The sequence below is a fragment of the Doryrhamphus excisus genome, chromosome 1 (assembly GCF_030265055.1).
Source record: "Doryrhamphus excisus isolate RoL2022-K1 chromosome 1, RoL_Dexc_1.0, whole genome shotgun sequence".
NCBI lineage: Eukaryota > Metazoa > Chordata > Actinopteri > Syngnathiformes > Syngnathidae > Doryrhamphus > Doryrhamphus excisus.
Genome location: NC_080466.1, coordinates 32,576,618 through 32,592,971, shown reverse-complemented (window position 1 = coordinate 32,592,971; position 16,354 = coordinate 32,576,618). Strand labels below are relative to the sequence as shown.

Below are 16,354 nucleotides of genomic sequence, written 5' to 3'. Positions count from 1 at the left end.
CTTTTGTCTTTGAGGTGCAAAACGTTGCAAATGAGATCTGTTTATGTGTGGGGACGGACATTAGCAGTAATTTTGTTAATTTCTTGACATTTGCTGCTAAAATGAGGAGCTCAATGAAGAATGATCAGCTACTGTAATTAAAAACCACAATAAAGGTTGTAATCAAATAGAGAATGTATTTAATGAAGGGGGGGGGGGGGATTGGAGGATTGGAGCGCCTCTCACAGGCAATTGGTGGAAACTCTGTTGTGATAAACACGACTGTCAATTGACTTGAATCATTAGAGCGCATTCTCTGTGCTCCTAATCAAGAAGGTGCAGTCTTGTGGGGGCTTTTTGGAGGCTCTTTAACGAGGCGCATTACTCAATCAACAACCTTCAGGCTTCTGTTTTGAAAATCCTTTGCGGGAAGATGCTGAGAAACATTTGAGCTTTTTAATGGTGGCAAAATAGGAGCACTGGGAGAGATGAAGTGTGAATGGCGCACTCTACTGGCATTTACAGCTTCACGCTGGCCGCCATTATTGTGGCCTCTGCCATGCAGGCGGGGGAAATCAATATGCCGCCGGATGACATCAAATGGGGCCACAAAGGAGCTTCAATTACGCTCATGACGGTTCCATATCGGATCACTAAAACATGAAAGGTTGCCATTAGCAATGTGACGGCACCTATGTGAGGCCACTTCCTTTTGATTACTCAACAGCTACAATGTGTCCCATGTTGTGACCCCCTCAAATGTGGTCCAAATATCCGAAACAGCAGCATCAATATGACGAGCTCTCTGACAGTGTCAATCAAAACATCACAGTCGTGTTGACGTGTTATGTCATGTCACCTGCTGGCCATGGTAGAAGACGGCCAGGAGGAACATGGCCATGAGAAGCAGAGATGTCTCTTTGGTGCCCAGGAAGTTCCTGTGAAGACAAAAACATATTCATACCTCATCATCTTCTTTCCTTCGAAGTAGAACACATCTCCCACTCCACACTACTTGCCACACTGACTTTTCTGCTCTCCCAACATGACTCGAAAGCGTTGCTATGACAACGTTCATATGTTGTCAAAATAAAGGTCACCTTGTTCTGTCACCATCATCATCATCATCATCAGCTGCAAGATGAAACTTGCAGCATGAAGAAAGGTCAGCGTGGCTACTGACACTTCCTTTCTTGCTGCAAGTAATGCTGCACTAACAGTAAAAGCTTTTATTTTATAACATGTTATGGTGGCGGTGTGGGGCTGATGTTATCGCAGCAACATGCTCACTCTGTGTTGTGGTGGACAACGTCGTAGCGCACGAAGAGTGAGGCGTAGAATGCTTCGGTGAGCAGCGAGTAGACGGCCACCATCACCAGCAGCACGGCCAGCTTCAACACTGAGTTGAGACGGAGGAAGACGGCACACGTCACCATGGCCAACACCCCTGTGAACACAAAGTACTGGACAGGGAGACAAAGAGGGCGTGGCTATTTATCATACTTCATCATAAAAGCCTTAAGCATCTTAAGCTTTATACACCATGCTGTGTGTGGTCTTGAACACTTTAGTGTCTAAGAAAACACTTAAGTCACAAGATGTCAAGATGTTGACAAAATGTCAAGGGGATATGTTCCTCATAAATATAATGATGGAGTGATAACATGATGATGACATGATGATAACGTGACAGTATGATGATGATAGCATAATAAAGGCATGATGCTAACCTGAGAATGGTGTGATGTTGGTATGATGGTAACAACTTGGTCTCCTGCTGCTCGCCCATCAATTAAACCTATACCTAAAACTCTTTTTGAAAAAGCCATTCAAATTTTTGATAAAAATCCACTTTTATCTCAGCACATCTCAGGGTTTGGCCCATCCCCATTGAAGGATTTTATTCAACTGAAGGTGGCGAGGGGGATGATCACTCGGGCCACAGCTCGTGAGGTACCACACAAACGTAGCACTTTTCAATCAGTGCAATCAGTGCTGTCAGTAAAAGGAGCAAAATATTGGACCAGCCTACCATCAACAATAAGACCCTCAAATCTGATCTCAAAAGGTGGATGAAACAAAACAAAGTCTGTCACCACTTTTAGCCTTTTATGTGTTTTTTTAGGGCTGTCAATCGATTCAAATATTTGATTGTGATTAATTGCATTTTTTGGTCCATAGTTAACTCACAACTAATCACATTTAATCGCAGATAGAAATAAGTTTCAATCTATAATTAATAAAGTATGGGAAAATCTCTTTGTGGTAAACAATTCGATAATAACAAGGATAATGACATCCAATTTTAAATAAAACAATATGAATTTCGGAACTATGAGCCATTATTTAAAACAATATAGTCAGCAAGCATTTATTATGAGCATACTAGCAATTTTTTTTTCTTCTTTTTCCTTTTTTTTTGTCCCGTCCAGCCATTGGGGCAGATAGTATTGTTGATCTAAATGCCCTTACATGCTAAACAGATTTGCTCTGTGTCAGGAAAGGTGTTGGCGTTGGCGTTGGTGTTGGTACTTCCCTGTACCATGAAATTTTCTTTGCCGTTATTTGATGTTTTTGTTATGCGAATTTGGAGCGGCCGGACCGGAGCAAGAAGAAACACAGAAAAGAAGAAGAAGAAGAGAAACCGGGGTGGGGGTTGGGGGGTGCAGTAGAGCGAGAGAGAGACATAAACAGCAGCAACAACATTCCCATAAGAACAAGAGTGACAAACAGGACTGCATGAGTTAAATGTCAATGATGGCTAAGGGTCACAATGGAGATGATATCAGTGAAATGAAACAGTCCAACTTACCAGTAGCAATAGTAACAATGAAGACATGAACCGTGATAGTAAACACAATTACAGCCATACAGTTACAGTCATTAAATTCTCACTGCTTGACATCATTATTACTGTAATAATAGCATACCAATAGCATATAGACATCAGGGATAAGATGGTAGATTGTGTAGAGAAGCACCCATGTGCTGTGAGTGTCCATATTGAGGTGTGTACTTCTGTTGGTGTGTATATTCATATACTATGTGTGTGTAAGTGTGCTCATATGTGTGAATGTGTATGTGTGAATGTGTAATTGTCAAAGGACAGGGGCTGCCTTCTACCACCCAGTAAACCCCGCCCCGCACAGCCAGGTCAAGCCCTCATTGCCAGAGATCCACCGGCCCCGTGGGTGGGGGCAAAGCCAGGGCCGACTCCCCAAGGCCCGCCCTGAAAGCATCCCTCCGAAGAGACCAGCAAGGGCTGGAGGAGAGCCACACCCCCGAGAGCGGCGGGAGACCATACCCCACTAGAGCAGAAGGGCATCGAGGGCCACACACCTGCGGGCACAAGGGCGCCCCTGCCAACCGGAAGGGAGCCTGTCCACGGACGGAGGCAGACACCGGCAATTAGCAGGGGCCGGCGCGAGCCACCGGCCAGACCCGCCCCCAAACCCTTGATCAAGGCTCCCCCACGACCCAGAGTCCACCACCCCGCCCGCAAGCAAGCTCCCTACCAATCCCGGCCAGTGGGGCACCACTCCAACCGCCCAATATCCACCACAACACAGCCACCCCCCTACCAAAGGGAGAGAAGCAGGTAACCCCCCACCTCAGCACAGCGCCTCCCCCACCCAGAGCCCAAGATGCACAACCAAGACCCCCCTCCCACACGCACTCTCCAGGCGCCCCACCCGGCCGGGGAAACAGCCACAGCCAGAGTGGGATGATAGCACACGGTCCCAATATATTGATAATAGTACTTATGTATGTATAATAATAATACAATTAATACTTAATACTTAATATATAATAATAATTTCTATACAATAATAATGTGTAATAATTTAGATCCCTTAGCTATTTTAGATATGATAATAATAAATATATACATACATACATACATACACACACATATATAGAAATATATCCATATACATACCTAAGGGAGAAGGCTCCACAAGGGCAGCGGAGTACAACCACCTGTGAATGCTAGCTCTTAAACTCGCCCACAAACGTTCAGCAAATACAAAATGTGAGTGAGTGAATGTGGGAATGCATAAAGGTAAGATTTGATGACTTTGAGCGCTAATGTGCATCATTGTGGTAGTTCCATGCTAAATGGCTAATGCTAGCACAACACTGGACAGCCATGGTCATCACATTGACAGCCCTCAATAGCAGCTGGAAATCCAATTTAGCTGGCAGTTCAATGCCAAAATCATCATAGAGATGTAAAAATGTGAAAGCGCTGGTTAGTTGGGCCACTCTTATGCCAAGGTAGCACTGGATATGACAATGAAAACCATACCTGCACTGCTCCAGTCTCTGGCAGGCCATGGAATCCGTGATAAGTCAAACACTGCAACAGTAGATCCAAATAACTTTGGTCTTGCTACAAGAGCCATCTGCTTTGAAGCTAACTTTACCAATCGAAATACTCTTTTCTTTCTCCATTTCCCATCAATATTTGTTCCAGCTTGTGGCTACAGAGTTACCGTGCTTCAACCAAACTACGGAGGGGGCCGAGGGTCAAACAGGAGGAGCGCATGTTAATCGTGCAGCAAAAAAATTGCGGGCATGAAAGGAAACTTAACGCTCCAGTACACCCGCGACTCTTGTGAGAATAAGATGGATGCATAACATGATGATGACGTGATTATCATGTGATTATAGCATGACCATGACATGATGACGTGATGATGATGTGAAGATGACATGATGAGAAAGTGATGACTGTGAGGGTACCTCCGGGTAGAAGCAGATGTCAGCGATGGAGGCGGACTGGTTGTAGGTTTGGTTCCTGAAGGTGTTGGACTTGTCAAAGTCACACCACAGCTGCCATAGACGACCAATCAGATGAACTTTCATTTCCATAATAAAAAGATGTTGCTGGTTTTCACGGAGAACTCACAATGTTGATCATGGCTGCCAGGAAGTTGATGAGGATGGAGACAAAGATGATGACATTGCGGGCGGCGTAGGTCTCGTTGATCCAGCAGCAGGCTTTGCGAAGAACTAGAGGCAGACATTTGTAGTCCTCGGCCGTGGTCACCAGGACCAGGCAGCAGTGAAGGACGATGAGGACAGAAAACTGGATCACCATGGTGACCATCCTGCACACATCATCAGTGGACAATGATCACATGATCAACAATCTGTCCCTCCCACCATATTGTTTTACCTGGCAGACGGAAGTAGACTTTGGATGGTGGTGATGAAGAGGAGCACGATGAAGGCGCACACCAGGTTGGACTTAAAGACCTCGTCCCTCATCTGAGAGTACTTTACCGTGAAGGAAGGAGGAGAAGGTGAGGGTGAGATGGGAGGCAGAGCGACACACAACACATCCAATACGCCATGTTAGCACGTTAGCACAGATGCATGCCACGCTTCAAGCACAAGCGTTAGAGAGAGACTGGCGCTAGAGGGCGAGTGGCGGGGTTGTGAGGACGTTAGTCATGTGCTGGTCTCATTACTCTTTAATGCTAAATATAACAACTGTCATGTAAAGGAAAGTTAGCTTAGCTAAACTTTTTCCAGTGAGGTTAGCATACATAAAAATTAAAAAAGGGAAGAAATGGCCACTTTGGTACATTTTGTACAACAAAGATGCTAAAAACAATCCGTTACAAAGAGACATAGACCAAACAAATTTGTGTAATATCTCACAATACAGTGTTCCCTTGTTTACTGGCAGTTAGCAAGCAGCTCACACAGTGAGCGAGTGTGCTAGCGACGCTAATTGATTGATTGATTGACAATGGTCCATAGCCAATCAGGACGCAGAACACAATGGGCGGGTTCTCCCTTAACCAGTCAGGACTGTTGTGGCTGTATATTTAGCCAGCTATTGTCTACTGTGGCTTCCTGATATACTTATATAGGTACATGAACATACTGAGACGAAGTGGAACTGTACACGTCTTCAACATGCGTACACAACACCCTCTACTGATAGCAGAAGTAAATATAATAACAGACACATACAACAGAGCGCTGATAAGATCGCTCTAATACACCACAAGGACTCAGACTACAATGCGTGTTCATATGCTGTTCAAAATAAATATGTACAATAAAAAAATCAGCGAGCAGCGAAAAGGTGAACCTCGATGTTGAGAGGGAACACTGTATATCTAATTAATAATCAAGCTAGTCAATCAAATAGGTAATTATATAGTTTTATTCTCACCACAAATCAACAGTTTTATGCCAATTCAAGATGTGATGTCCCCGCTACCCTGCCTTGGCATCCTTCTCAAAAGCTGCTGGGAAATTAGCTAGCAAGAGGAAGTTTGACGTTTGCTCACAAATTTGGCAAAAAAAGGGAAAAAGGAGGTCCACAGCAAGTCAGTGCACATTTACAGAAGAGGAAAAACAAAAAGGTCTTGAAAAGAAGATGACACAAACAAATTGTGTACAACAGGGAAAGGGCAAAGGAAAGGCGGTCAACTCAAAGGTCAGAGGTCAAGCAAAAAAAGGACAAAAATAAGCCACAGAAGTGCATTGCATTCACAAAAGAAAAAAAGCTCGTCATTATTATAGTTATTTCTAATAGAATAACTCGGGCCTCTTTCCGTGGAGACCACACTGGAGCTGTTGGTGTAGAAATGTTGTGTGAATGCTGTCAGGGTGTTTTTTTTTAAATATCGCGATATGTACACCAAAATTGTGCCACGGTTTGTGTACATGTTCTGCTGTGTTGTTAATATAGAGTGAGTCCAACTGTGGTATTTATGCATGTTCATCACCAAACATCCTTGGTAGCAATCTATTAGCTTGCCATTACATGGAAACAGGAACCAGGAAGTCAGCTTCGTCGCCCGTCTATGATGCGTTTTTATACAATTTATTTTTTTGCTATTTTAGTTTTACAGGCATAAACACAATGCAGAAATGTATATAAATGAACATCAAAGACATGAATGTTCCTAAAGCGGCAGTGAGATCAATAAGATGTTTTCTTTGGCTCCATTTTGGGTTATTGATGTGAGGGTCACCATAATTTACAGAAATAACTCATGGCAAAACAAGAAAGTGATGCCTGCCACATTGTGCCTTTGGGAACAATCATGTCAAGAGTTAAGTCTTAAATGAATGTAACCTTAAATGTTCATTCATCCTTTCCATTCATTATCGGGATGAATGGTTTGAAGCGGTTGAGAAATCCCTTCATTTTGAAAAGGAATGTTGTCGCGGTCAATGTGCAATTACATTAAACGTGGATTTTTGGAATGTGTAAATAAAAAAGCCTTCTATCCCGGATAAATTGAACATTTTGATGTTGAAATGGATTGCCTTGCTTAAGAAATGTAGACGTAGTTGAGGGGAAAAATAAATGACAAAATAAGATGAATAAGTAGGATCATTTTGATTCAGAATAACATATGTCAAATAATAACAAACACTACTCACAAAAAAGTTAGGGATAACAGGATTTTGGGCGAAATTTCAGGATGAAGCTAAAATGCACTAATTAACTAAATTAACCTTTCCAGATGAACTTCATTGAACCTTCTTTTAAATTTATGACCAACTGCTGAATGTTTCAATACTTTTTGCACACCTTGATACTCACTAAGAAGGACAGCATAAATTTCTGTGACTCTTTCAGTCTCTCTCTAGTCTGTTGCAACCTGCCGACAACACTCTGATACGCTTGGGAAAATTCATTTTGACGCAATAGTGAGGTAGTGTTGGCTTCACGATGTCAAAATGTCAACATGAAGAGGATTATTTCAATACCGATTCTAACCAAACCAGGACATTTATTGTTCCATTGATAGATCACATGGCTTTGTGAAATTTGCTTGTGTCAAAAGTACTGAAACGGTTGGATATGAATAAACATTTTTTCAAATAGAGAATAATTACAATTGTACCTGCAGACAACAATGCAAAATAATTGTAAATGATGAATGGATGGAAGTCATTGTTGATGCGGACTTCATGAACATCCTGGCGAGATCCAATACAAGTGTTTCTCACCCACTTAACTTTCTTTGGCCCCATGCCGGGTTATTTAGCAGTCGCACACAGTCAAGAATTCAATGAAAGTGAGCCAGCAACACATAAGGTGCTTTTTTTGGCCAACGATTAGGCCTGGGACAGTTAGCGGCTGTTAGCATAAAGCGGCACCATTACGGCAGCATTTCTGTCACCATTGTCGGTCATCCGTACGTACTTACATTGTACGTCGAGGGTCAAAAGGAGCCAGGAGTTTACGATTATTAGCATAAACCGTTTTTGAGCTACTCGATTGCATTTATTTGCAATTGGCTTTGTTGTTTTTTTTACTTTGTTATTTTTATATATTATGTTGTGCATTTCAGGACCATTAATTAATTACCATACCAACCATTAATTTAGAAACAATTTGGTTATTTTTTGTTGTTTATTTGAAATACCACTTCCATAGTTTTCTATGATATCGTTTAAAAATGACAAAATAACAGATTTTAGAGCTGTAATCATCAGAATCCCATAGATAGAGGAAACGGAGGAAACAGACTTGTATGTTTGGTGCAATACCGTACAAAAACCAAGACAATGTACAAAACCGAGGCAACATTTTGGCAAAGATTTTGGACGACAACTGGGGAGTACAAAAAAACAGGTTTGAGTGTAGTGCATCCTGAAACTTCCAATATTCCTAACTTCTTGTGAATTTTCTCTTCAGCATTCACACAATACTTCAAATAGCAACTGAGGTGCACACGCCTGAGTGGGCTCATTCATGACGTTTGTAGTTGTCTCATCACGTCGATCACGTACCGACAGTATGTTGTACATTTGACCATCTATTCATTTAAATATGTCCATTATTCCTGAGGACCGCCTTATCATGCCTGTGTTTCAATGAATGCAATGTGACTCCAAACAAAGCAAACAAAAGCTGATTGGGCTGACCGTGAAAGACTAAATGGACTTGAAGTCATGAGTAAACTGAAGGAGGTGCTGTCTTCACAAAACCACATGAAGTGTCAATCACTGATGACAGGGTGTAATACTGTCACTGCAGCCAACATTAATGGACACTGAAATGTACCAAGTTACTTTTTAAAACACTATGCTTTTAAATAACTTTATTGACAACATTGAAAAGTAAACCTTTCCAAGCTCAACTAAAATAGGTTGTTAGTCCGAGTGCAGCAGTACATGTATTGATCATTGATTTTTTTGGTATGTATGTATCGACAATGTACTGATCATTTTTTTGGTATGTGGCACTTGGTTTGGCACCCAGTAGCAGGCGTACCTTTACACCCGTTTGTTACAATTAGAGATGATTTAATGAACATAGTGAAATAATTGTATTGCTTCTAGACAATAACTGATTATTTGATATATAATCCAGTTGATTATTATGCACACCTTTGTAAATTGTAAAATTTGTGAACATTTGCTGAATGTGCATGATTTTGTTATGACAGCAAAATGGTAAAGTGGCACATTTCAGCTAAAAAAGTCATTTGATGTAAACGTGCCTTGAGCTTACTCATGACAATTTTTTTGTGTTCGGCTTTTTGGCTGAACATGAGGAGGGAAGAAAGAAAAAGCAAAAAAATGTCTAAAAGCCCCAGCTACCTTCTCTTCCAGGCTGGAGTCTTTAAACATCAGTGAGAAAGGCTTGATATGCTCTCTTCTCAACTTATCGCCACTCCGTAAGTCGATGGCGCTCTCTATTCGCTTGTTAATTTCCTCAGGACCAGAGTGGACATGCAAAGCTTGTGCGAGATGGTTTGGGAGCAGATTTATCGAATTTCTCGTTAGGGCAGCCAGAGTCTGGGGGAAAGCACATGCACATAGAATGAACCTGCTGCTGCTTGCCCCCCATTGGTTGCATTCAATTCAACAAAAAACAAGACACACAACATGAGGGAGGGAAGACCAAAGTGCAATGTTGGTCATCATGCATCGTCTCGGCCTGCCGGCGTCATGTTAGTGCTCACCATCACACAGAGTCATGCTAACAATCTAGCATCCAATTCCATTGGCAATATGATGAAGCAAACAATCATACGCTCACCTTGATGCACAGACACAGTGACACACACACAATGCAGACAATGATACATGATGCAGACAGTACAGTGGTTCCCATACAGGCCTGCCACAAATACATTTGGATCGCCACAAAAAGACTTGGCACCGCTTGCTCTCATAAGCACATTATAATGGGACTGTCTGTGTAACCCCGCTTGTTAACACACTCCATACAACCTGGAGTGTCAGAGAATAAGAACATGCAGCAGGAGGATCAGTGATGACAAATTAGAAACTTTGTTGCTATATTTAGTCAGTAATCAGCGACGAGTGAGAAATGTAGTGAGGAGACTTTTGGACAGGAGTCTGACATGAGCGCAGTATCGGCCTCTGGCCCCTCCCCAATTAAAAGCACTGACCGGTAGCTCCGTCTTTGTGACATTAGGAAAAAAAAATGTAGTTCTAAACATATTTTCTGAGCTTTTCATGTTCTTTACTCACTTTTTACAAATGATCAATTGGTCCATCATGACCAATGATGCAAATGAAACAATTACATTAGGTATCCATCCACTGTCTTCATTTTTGGGTACCAGCGACCGGCTTATCCTTACATATGAAACAATCCAGCCAATCTAATATTACACAGTCAAAGAAAAAAAGCAGTTTGTAATATATATATGGCCAAAATAAGTCGTGGTAGGGCCGCAGAGAAAATGTTCATTACATTGTTTCATTACTTTGGCCATCGAGAATAAGAACCCCCGTACTGTAGGATTCGCAGCATCTGTGGTTAATAATGGAAGCTAAAGCCAGCAGGACAAAGAGCAAGGCAGCGGGCGGTTTCACTCTAAAATGTGCTGGACGATAATTGTCCCACAATTTATTGCTGATAAATGATATTATTGTCAACAATATTCTTTCCTTCATGTACTGATAATGTTATATGGTATAATAATGTGAGTACACTGTATCAACATCAAGAAACTTGCTTTTTTTTATTAACATTATAATTGGAATGTCAAGAGCTTTTAAATGAAATAAACAAACAAGAAACACAATAAATTAAAGAAAAAGACAAAAAAAACAATAAAAATAAAATGGACACACATTCTCTGTTTGCAAAAATCCCAATCAATCACAATGTTTGATTTTGAATCAGTGTCACTTTCTCACTTGCATGTAAACTTCCTTGATGCAATACATCGTTGGCCAGTAATTCTGAATCGGCTAACTTTTGTAATGCAAACATTTCTACAATTTATTTGGTCATTTTTGTGTTTGTGAACATTGAACATTGAACATTGAACAGTTGCAGCCCCACATGAACAGCGAGTAAAAGACTTGATCAGCGCGCTTCGTCATCATCTGGGGACCAACCATATCCCGAACATTACAGACTGTCATTCAGAAGTAAAGAGGAAAGTCATGTGACCTTTCAGGACTCAACCTGACAACAAGTCAGCTTGATGGGCATCAACAAGAGCACAATGTGTCTCAACTCTGAGTGTGAAGACGAAGAGGAGACATGTTGGAAGACTTCAAGCTAACCTTGTCACCAGTCAAGGTACAAGTCGTAAAAGTCTCATTTCCTTCCAGACATTAACATCTAGCACCGTGCCATTACCCAAACCTTCACTGAGCCCTTCAAGCCATGATGTGTGTGTGTGTGTGTGTGTGCGTGTGTGTGTGCGTGTGTGTCTGTCCTTCACCTTGCATCGCACCAGCCACAGCATGACAAAGAAGCCCTCATTAAAACTTTATTTTCACTTAATTATACTTTCTCAAATGTCACTGATAACTGCTGTTAGAATCCAATTGGTGCTGCCCTGCAGGGCACGGGTACACAACACCACTCTGGTCCAAACTCCCGGAGCAGTCTAAGTCAAGACAGAATGTTTGTTTTGGCTGTCAGTTGATGTGTACCTAATGAAGTGACCAATCTAAAGTAGCAGTATTTTTTAGTTGCATCTCTCCAGAAGATGAAGGCTTGCTTGTCAGCCTGCCAAAAGATCATCTTTGTCCTGGACAGAAGAGCAGATGGACTCGACACAACAAAACGTCTGCTGCATGTGAATGAAAATACGCCAACTGCGTGATTTGCATTAGAGGCTTCACAATTGGTGACACAATTAAACGTAGAAAGAGCGACAAGCACGCCAAATGCAGCCACTCTCCAGCCTCTTCATGACGGCGCCTCATTGTTGACACAAGAGACGTGTGTAAGTGTAGCGTGTCACGTAGAAAGTGTGCCAAAGCGTTGTCCAACCACACACCAAAAACAAGAACACACACTCACAGGCCATTCACCGCATGTCACAACAACCGTTAGCCAATCAGAAGCCTGAAGACACAACAAGTAAGTATTACAGTGTACTACCAAGCAGCAAGCATTCTCACACCCACCGACCAAACACACAAACACTGAGGACTCAGCGTTTGCTTATGAAACATAATAAGTGAATGTGCTTTATTATGAATGGAATATTTTGTGCATGTGGCATAGAAAACCTGCGTACCATCCTCCAGATACTATTTTTAGCATTATTAAAGGCGTTTAGACATGCTGGGCAAGCGTTAACTGTGGCCACAAACAGGAATGATGGTGCTCTCCAGCACAGGAACGTGTCACATCTCCACAACCATCATTCCGCTTTTCACTGGTAGAATAACATAAGCTTACAAAAGAACTGATATTTGTACAGATGATGTTTACGTATGTTTAAGTCCTTAACCAAACGGGGCAGCGTGAAACTTCCGCTTCCTCGCTGGCCCTCTTTTGGCAGTGAGTAGGTCATGTGAGGAAACGCCCACGCCGCTCTGAGGTGAAAATGCAGTGACATTGCGGTGCATCATGGCCGCCAGCAGGCACACAGTCAAGCATGAAAGAGGTAAAGACGGAGCCACTGAGCCGATCCCAGGGACTCGTGGAGCAGCTTGTCGGCAGAGAAGAGATGTCGTGGCTGTGACTCCAGTGGCCGGTGCTGGCAGGCCGCAAGGACCAGACCCTAGCTTTACTGCACTGTAATGAATATAATCAATAGCTTTCATTCATCACTTCTATCAGACCCTCGGAGCCTCAGACCCTCTGAGCCTCAGACCCTCGGAGCCTCAGACCCTCAGAGCACACGGGCAGGCAAAAAGATGGCCATCCAGTGACGCTGAAAGGAAATGAGACCAACACGAATGTAGGACAGCAACCCGCAGGACACAAACCCACCAGAGTAGGAGAGGTTCTGTTGGGAGCGGCGCCGAGCGACAACATGAAAGACACTTCAGAACTCTTGTGAGGGTCCTTTCATATGCAACGAAACGCTCGCCCCTGACAGGCCACCATTGTAGCACAAACAAAGGAGTCTGAAATGTTGTTCACAGGCGTGTGAAGGAGCTGCAGGCTCGCTCAGGTTAGTCAGAGTCAGCCCACACTTGGATGTCAAAGGAAGACACATCGTATCTTCAGAAGGATTCTTTATATTATCAAAGATGTCCGTCTTCTTGGCACTGTAAAGCTGACACGGCATCGCCACGTGATGATGCCCGAGAAGCTGATTTACTGTCATGGCAAAGACAGACAAATGAGGACGCTATGAAGAGGAAGCTTAATGGCACTCAGAAGCAGAATCCAGTCACTCTCACAGACACATGGCGGCGTGTTACCATGACAACAAAAAGTCACAAGACAAAAGACAACATTCCGTCTTAACGTCACCTGCAGCCAGCTAGCTTCCGCTGGCTGTCAGACTGGACGTGTCGATAGCTTGACCGGGTGACCCGTTAAGACGGACGCATGTGGGTGGGGTCGAGAGCACAAGCTGACATCACCTCGAGGAGGCGCGTTGACTTACGTTCTGCTTTCCCACGATGTTGTCGAAAGGAAGTTCCGGGCTCCAGGACGCCTCGTTGAAGGTGGCACTGCTGGCCCGGCGGTCTGCAGAGCTGGCCGCCTCCTTCATGATGTCCTCGGGGAGTGTGAGAAGGCTCTCCTCCGGCTGCTTGATGAGGTACGTCTCAATGTTGTGGCGGCGCAGGAAGTCATTGCGGTCCTTGCCATGTCCCTCCTCCACTTCATAGTCCCCATTCAGACAGTCCAAAGCTGCTTTGGAGATGTGGATCCGCCTAGGAGGAGGATGTAGATCACCAGAATGAGGTGAAAATTAGGTTCTGAATGTTCTGCTGGTCCTTTCCTTACCCCGGGATGCCCCCGGACTCCAGCTTGTTAGCAATGTCCACATCCCAGGACCACACGTCAAACTGCCACTTCCTCAATCCCAACACGCCACACAGCACCGAGCCCGAGTGGATTCCAATGCGCATGTCAATGTCGTGTTTCGTACGTGAGCGCACATATCTGAGGGGGCGGAGCACCAGAGCACACAAAGTTGGTCAAAAGGTAAACGATGACAATTCAAGTTCAAACAACGATGCGTGTTCTTATTGTGGTTCTGTCTTAACTTCCTGTGGTTCCTAACTATCTTCCTTGGCTAGAAACATCCATGGGACCATGAGGTGGCCGTAGTTTGACCCCCTGCCTACCTGATGGTTTTGATCATACTGAGGCCCATCTCCACACAGCAGTGGGCGTGGTCCTGCCTGGGCTCAGGTAGGCCCGAAACGCAGTAGTAACAGTCTCCTAGGATCTTTATTCGCAGACAATGATGCTCCTGCAAGAGACCATGCACACACAAGACCCTGTGATCTCTCCCAGCATGCACTGCTGCCTGCCTAACATACAAACAATGCAGACAGTTTGTTACATGTCATTTTTTACATCTTATTTGTAACGTCTTATACCTAATGTCTTATTTTTAACACTGCGTCACTGGAAGAAACAAGATGGCAGAAGGAGAGCATTCGACCCACGACGCTCTCACATTTATTTTCCTCACGAGGTCAACTCCGTCACCAGTGTGACTCTGCACTCAACTACTTTTCCTTAGCTTCACCCTGAGCGCGCCAAGCCTAGAACAGTTGCAGAAAGCCTGAGGAATGGCATTGAGACTCCACATGGGACACAAACATCTGCTCACATGTGCAAGGCGGTCAAAGCGTGCAAAGAGCTCATTCAACATTCGGACCAGCTCCTGTGCCGACAGTGTGGTGGAGAGATTTGTGAAGCCTTTGACGTCTGCGAAAAGAATGCTGGATAAAATGGGGAAATGTCACTTTTCATGTTGATCACAAGAAGCAAAATCACATTTGACAAACACTTCATAAGATGAGCAACAATGAAAGCAGCACAGTCATTGTTTTTTTGGACAGTACGAATACGTCAGCCTGTGACTGAGGGCTGTCGCGTCGCTCTTTCGTCCGCTGACAGGCTTCATGGCGGTAGGCCTCACCTGACATTCTCGTAGCGGTGGATGTAGATTCGATGGAACTGATGCTGGAGGTGCTCGTCCTCTACATTTGTCATGTCGTTGATCATTTCCAGAACCACAAAACGTGGCAGGACAGACAGAACCAGCCTCTCCTGTGGGGAGAATTTCAATTCAGCTGTCATTTAGCTGTCACCACAGATACACAATGTTTGGATCTGGGAATTTCTTCTTGAGATGGTGCCCACGGGGGGTCCACAACATTTGGACTGCATGTGGACAAGATGAACATGAACGGGAAGAGGATCATCTGCGGCACCAGACAATCAGACCTACAACAGTTGTGATGGTCCACAAAGCCAACAAACGTTGTAGAAGCATTCTCATAGAATGGCAATCATCTGGTCTACACGCATGCTCATCTGTGATTGGCTCATGTTCAAGTCACACCTCCTCCCCCATTTCAACCATGGCTGAGCTCAGCACGCTTTGAGGGTTCCAGGAAAGAAGATGCTATAAAAGCTTTCTGTGTCTTGTACACCATCCACTTTACTGCGTAAACAAACGCCACTCACTGTGTGTGTGTGTGTGAGTGTGTGTGTGTGTGTATGTGTGTGTGTGTGTGTGAGAGGGAGAGACACAGCCAGCAGTGGATCAATGTGGCATCCATGTTTGTCTCCCGTCAGCAGGCTCATTAGCAGAGTTGCTAACATTGTGTACTGTCAACAGAAATCCATCAATCACTTGGTTCCCTCGTCAAACGTGCTTCATGATGCTTCACATCGCTGCTGGATGGGAGGAGCATGCGCACTGATGCAAGCGTGCGCATGTGTGGAAGGACATCTAGAGGTCACAGCAGAATGAAGATATCGTGCAAACTCTGAAGTCAACCTTCTTTTTACTCTTGGATGTTAAGAACCAATGAAAGGAGATTGTCCATAATTTCATAGTAGGTCAACTTTCATCCAACATTCAAGCAAGTGCTTGAAGACCTTCTCTTCATTCACTGACTGATGACCATGACCAGGACAAACTGGGGCTTACGATGTTGCTCAGGGTATCTAACATGGCCA

At 43.8% G+C, this 16,354-nt stretch overlaps 1 protein-coding gene across 4 annotated transcripts in view; it reads right to left on the bottom strand.

Annotated features, from left to right (window-relative positions):
• The window catches only part of adcy8 (adenylate cyclase 8 (brain)), a 45,071-nt gene that overhangs the window by 7,111 nt on the left and 21,606 nt on the right, over positions 1-16,354 (bottom strand). For 3 of the 4 annotated variants that reach the window (XM_058067453.1, XM_058067432.1, XM_058067422.1), the window contains exons 3-13: positions 15,306-15,436; positions 14,994-15,105; positions 14,500-14,627; positions 14,156-14,314; positions 13,812-14,082; positions 9,568-9,765; positions 5,162-5,262; positions 4,892-5,093; positions 4,726-4,815; positions 1,270-1,442; positions 839-917 (exon numbers count right to left, since the gene is read on the bottom strand). In XM_058067453.1, the coding sequence (XP_057923436.1) occupies positions 839-917; positions 1,270-1,442; positions 4,726-4,815; positions 4,892-5,093; positions 5,162-5,262; positions 9,568-9,765; positions 13,812-14,082; positions 14,156-14,314; positions 14,500-14,627; positions 14,994-15,105; positions 15,306-15,436 (1,644 nt within the window). The remainder of the gene's footprint in view (positions 1-838; positions 918-1,269; positions 1,443-4,725; positions 4,816-4,891; positions 5,094-5,161; positions 5,263-9,567; positions 9,766-13,811; positions 14,083-14,155; positions 14,315-14,499; positions 14,628-14,993; positions 15,106-15,305; positions 15,437-16,354) is intronic. The other variant, XM_058067443.1, reaches the window with a different exon arrangement.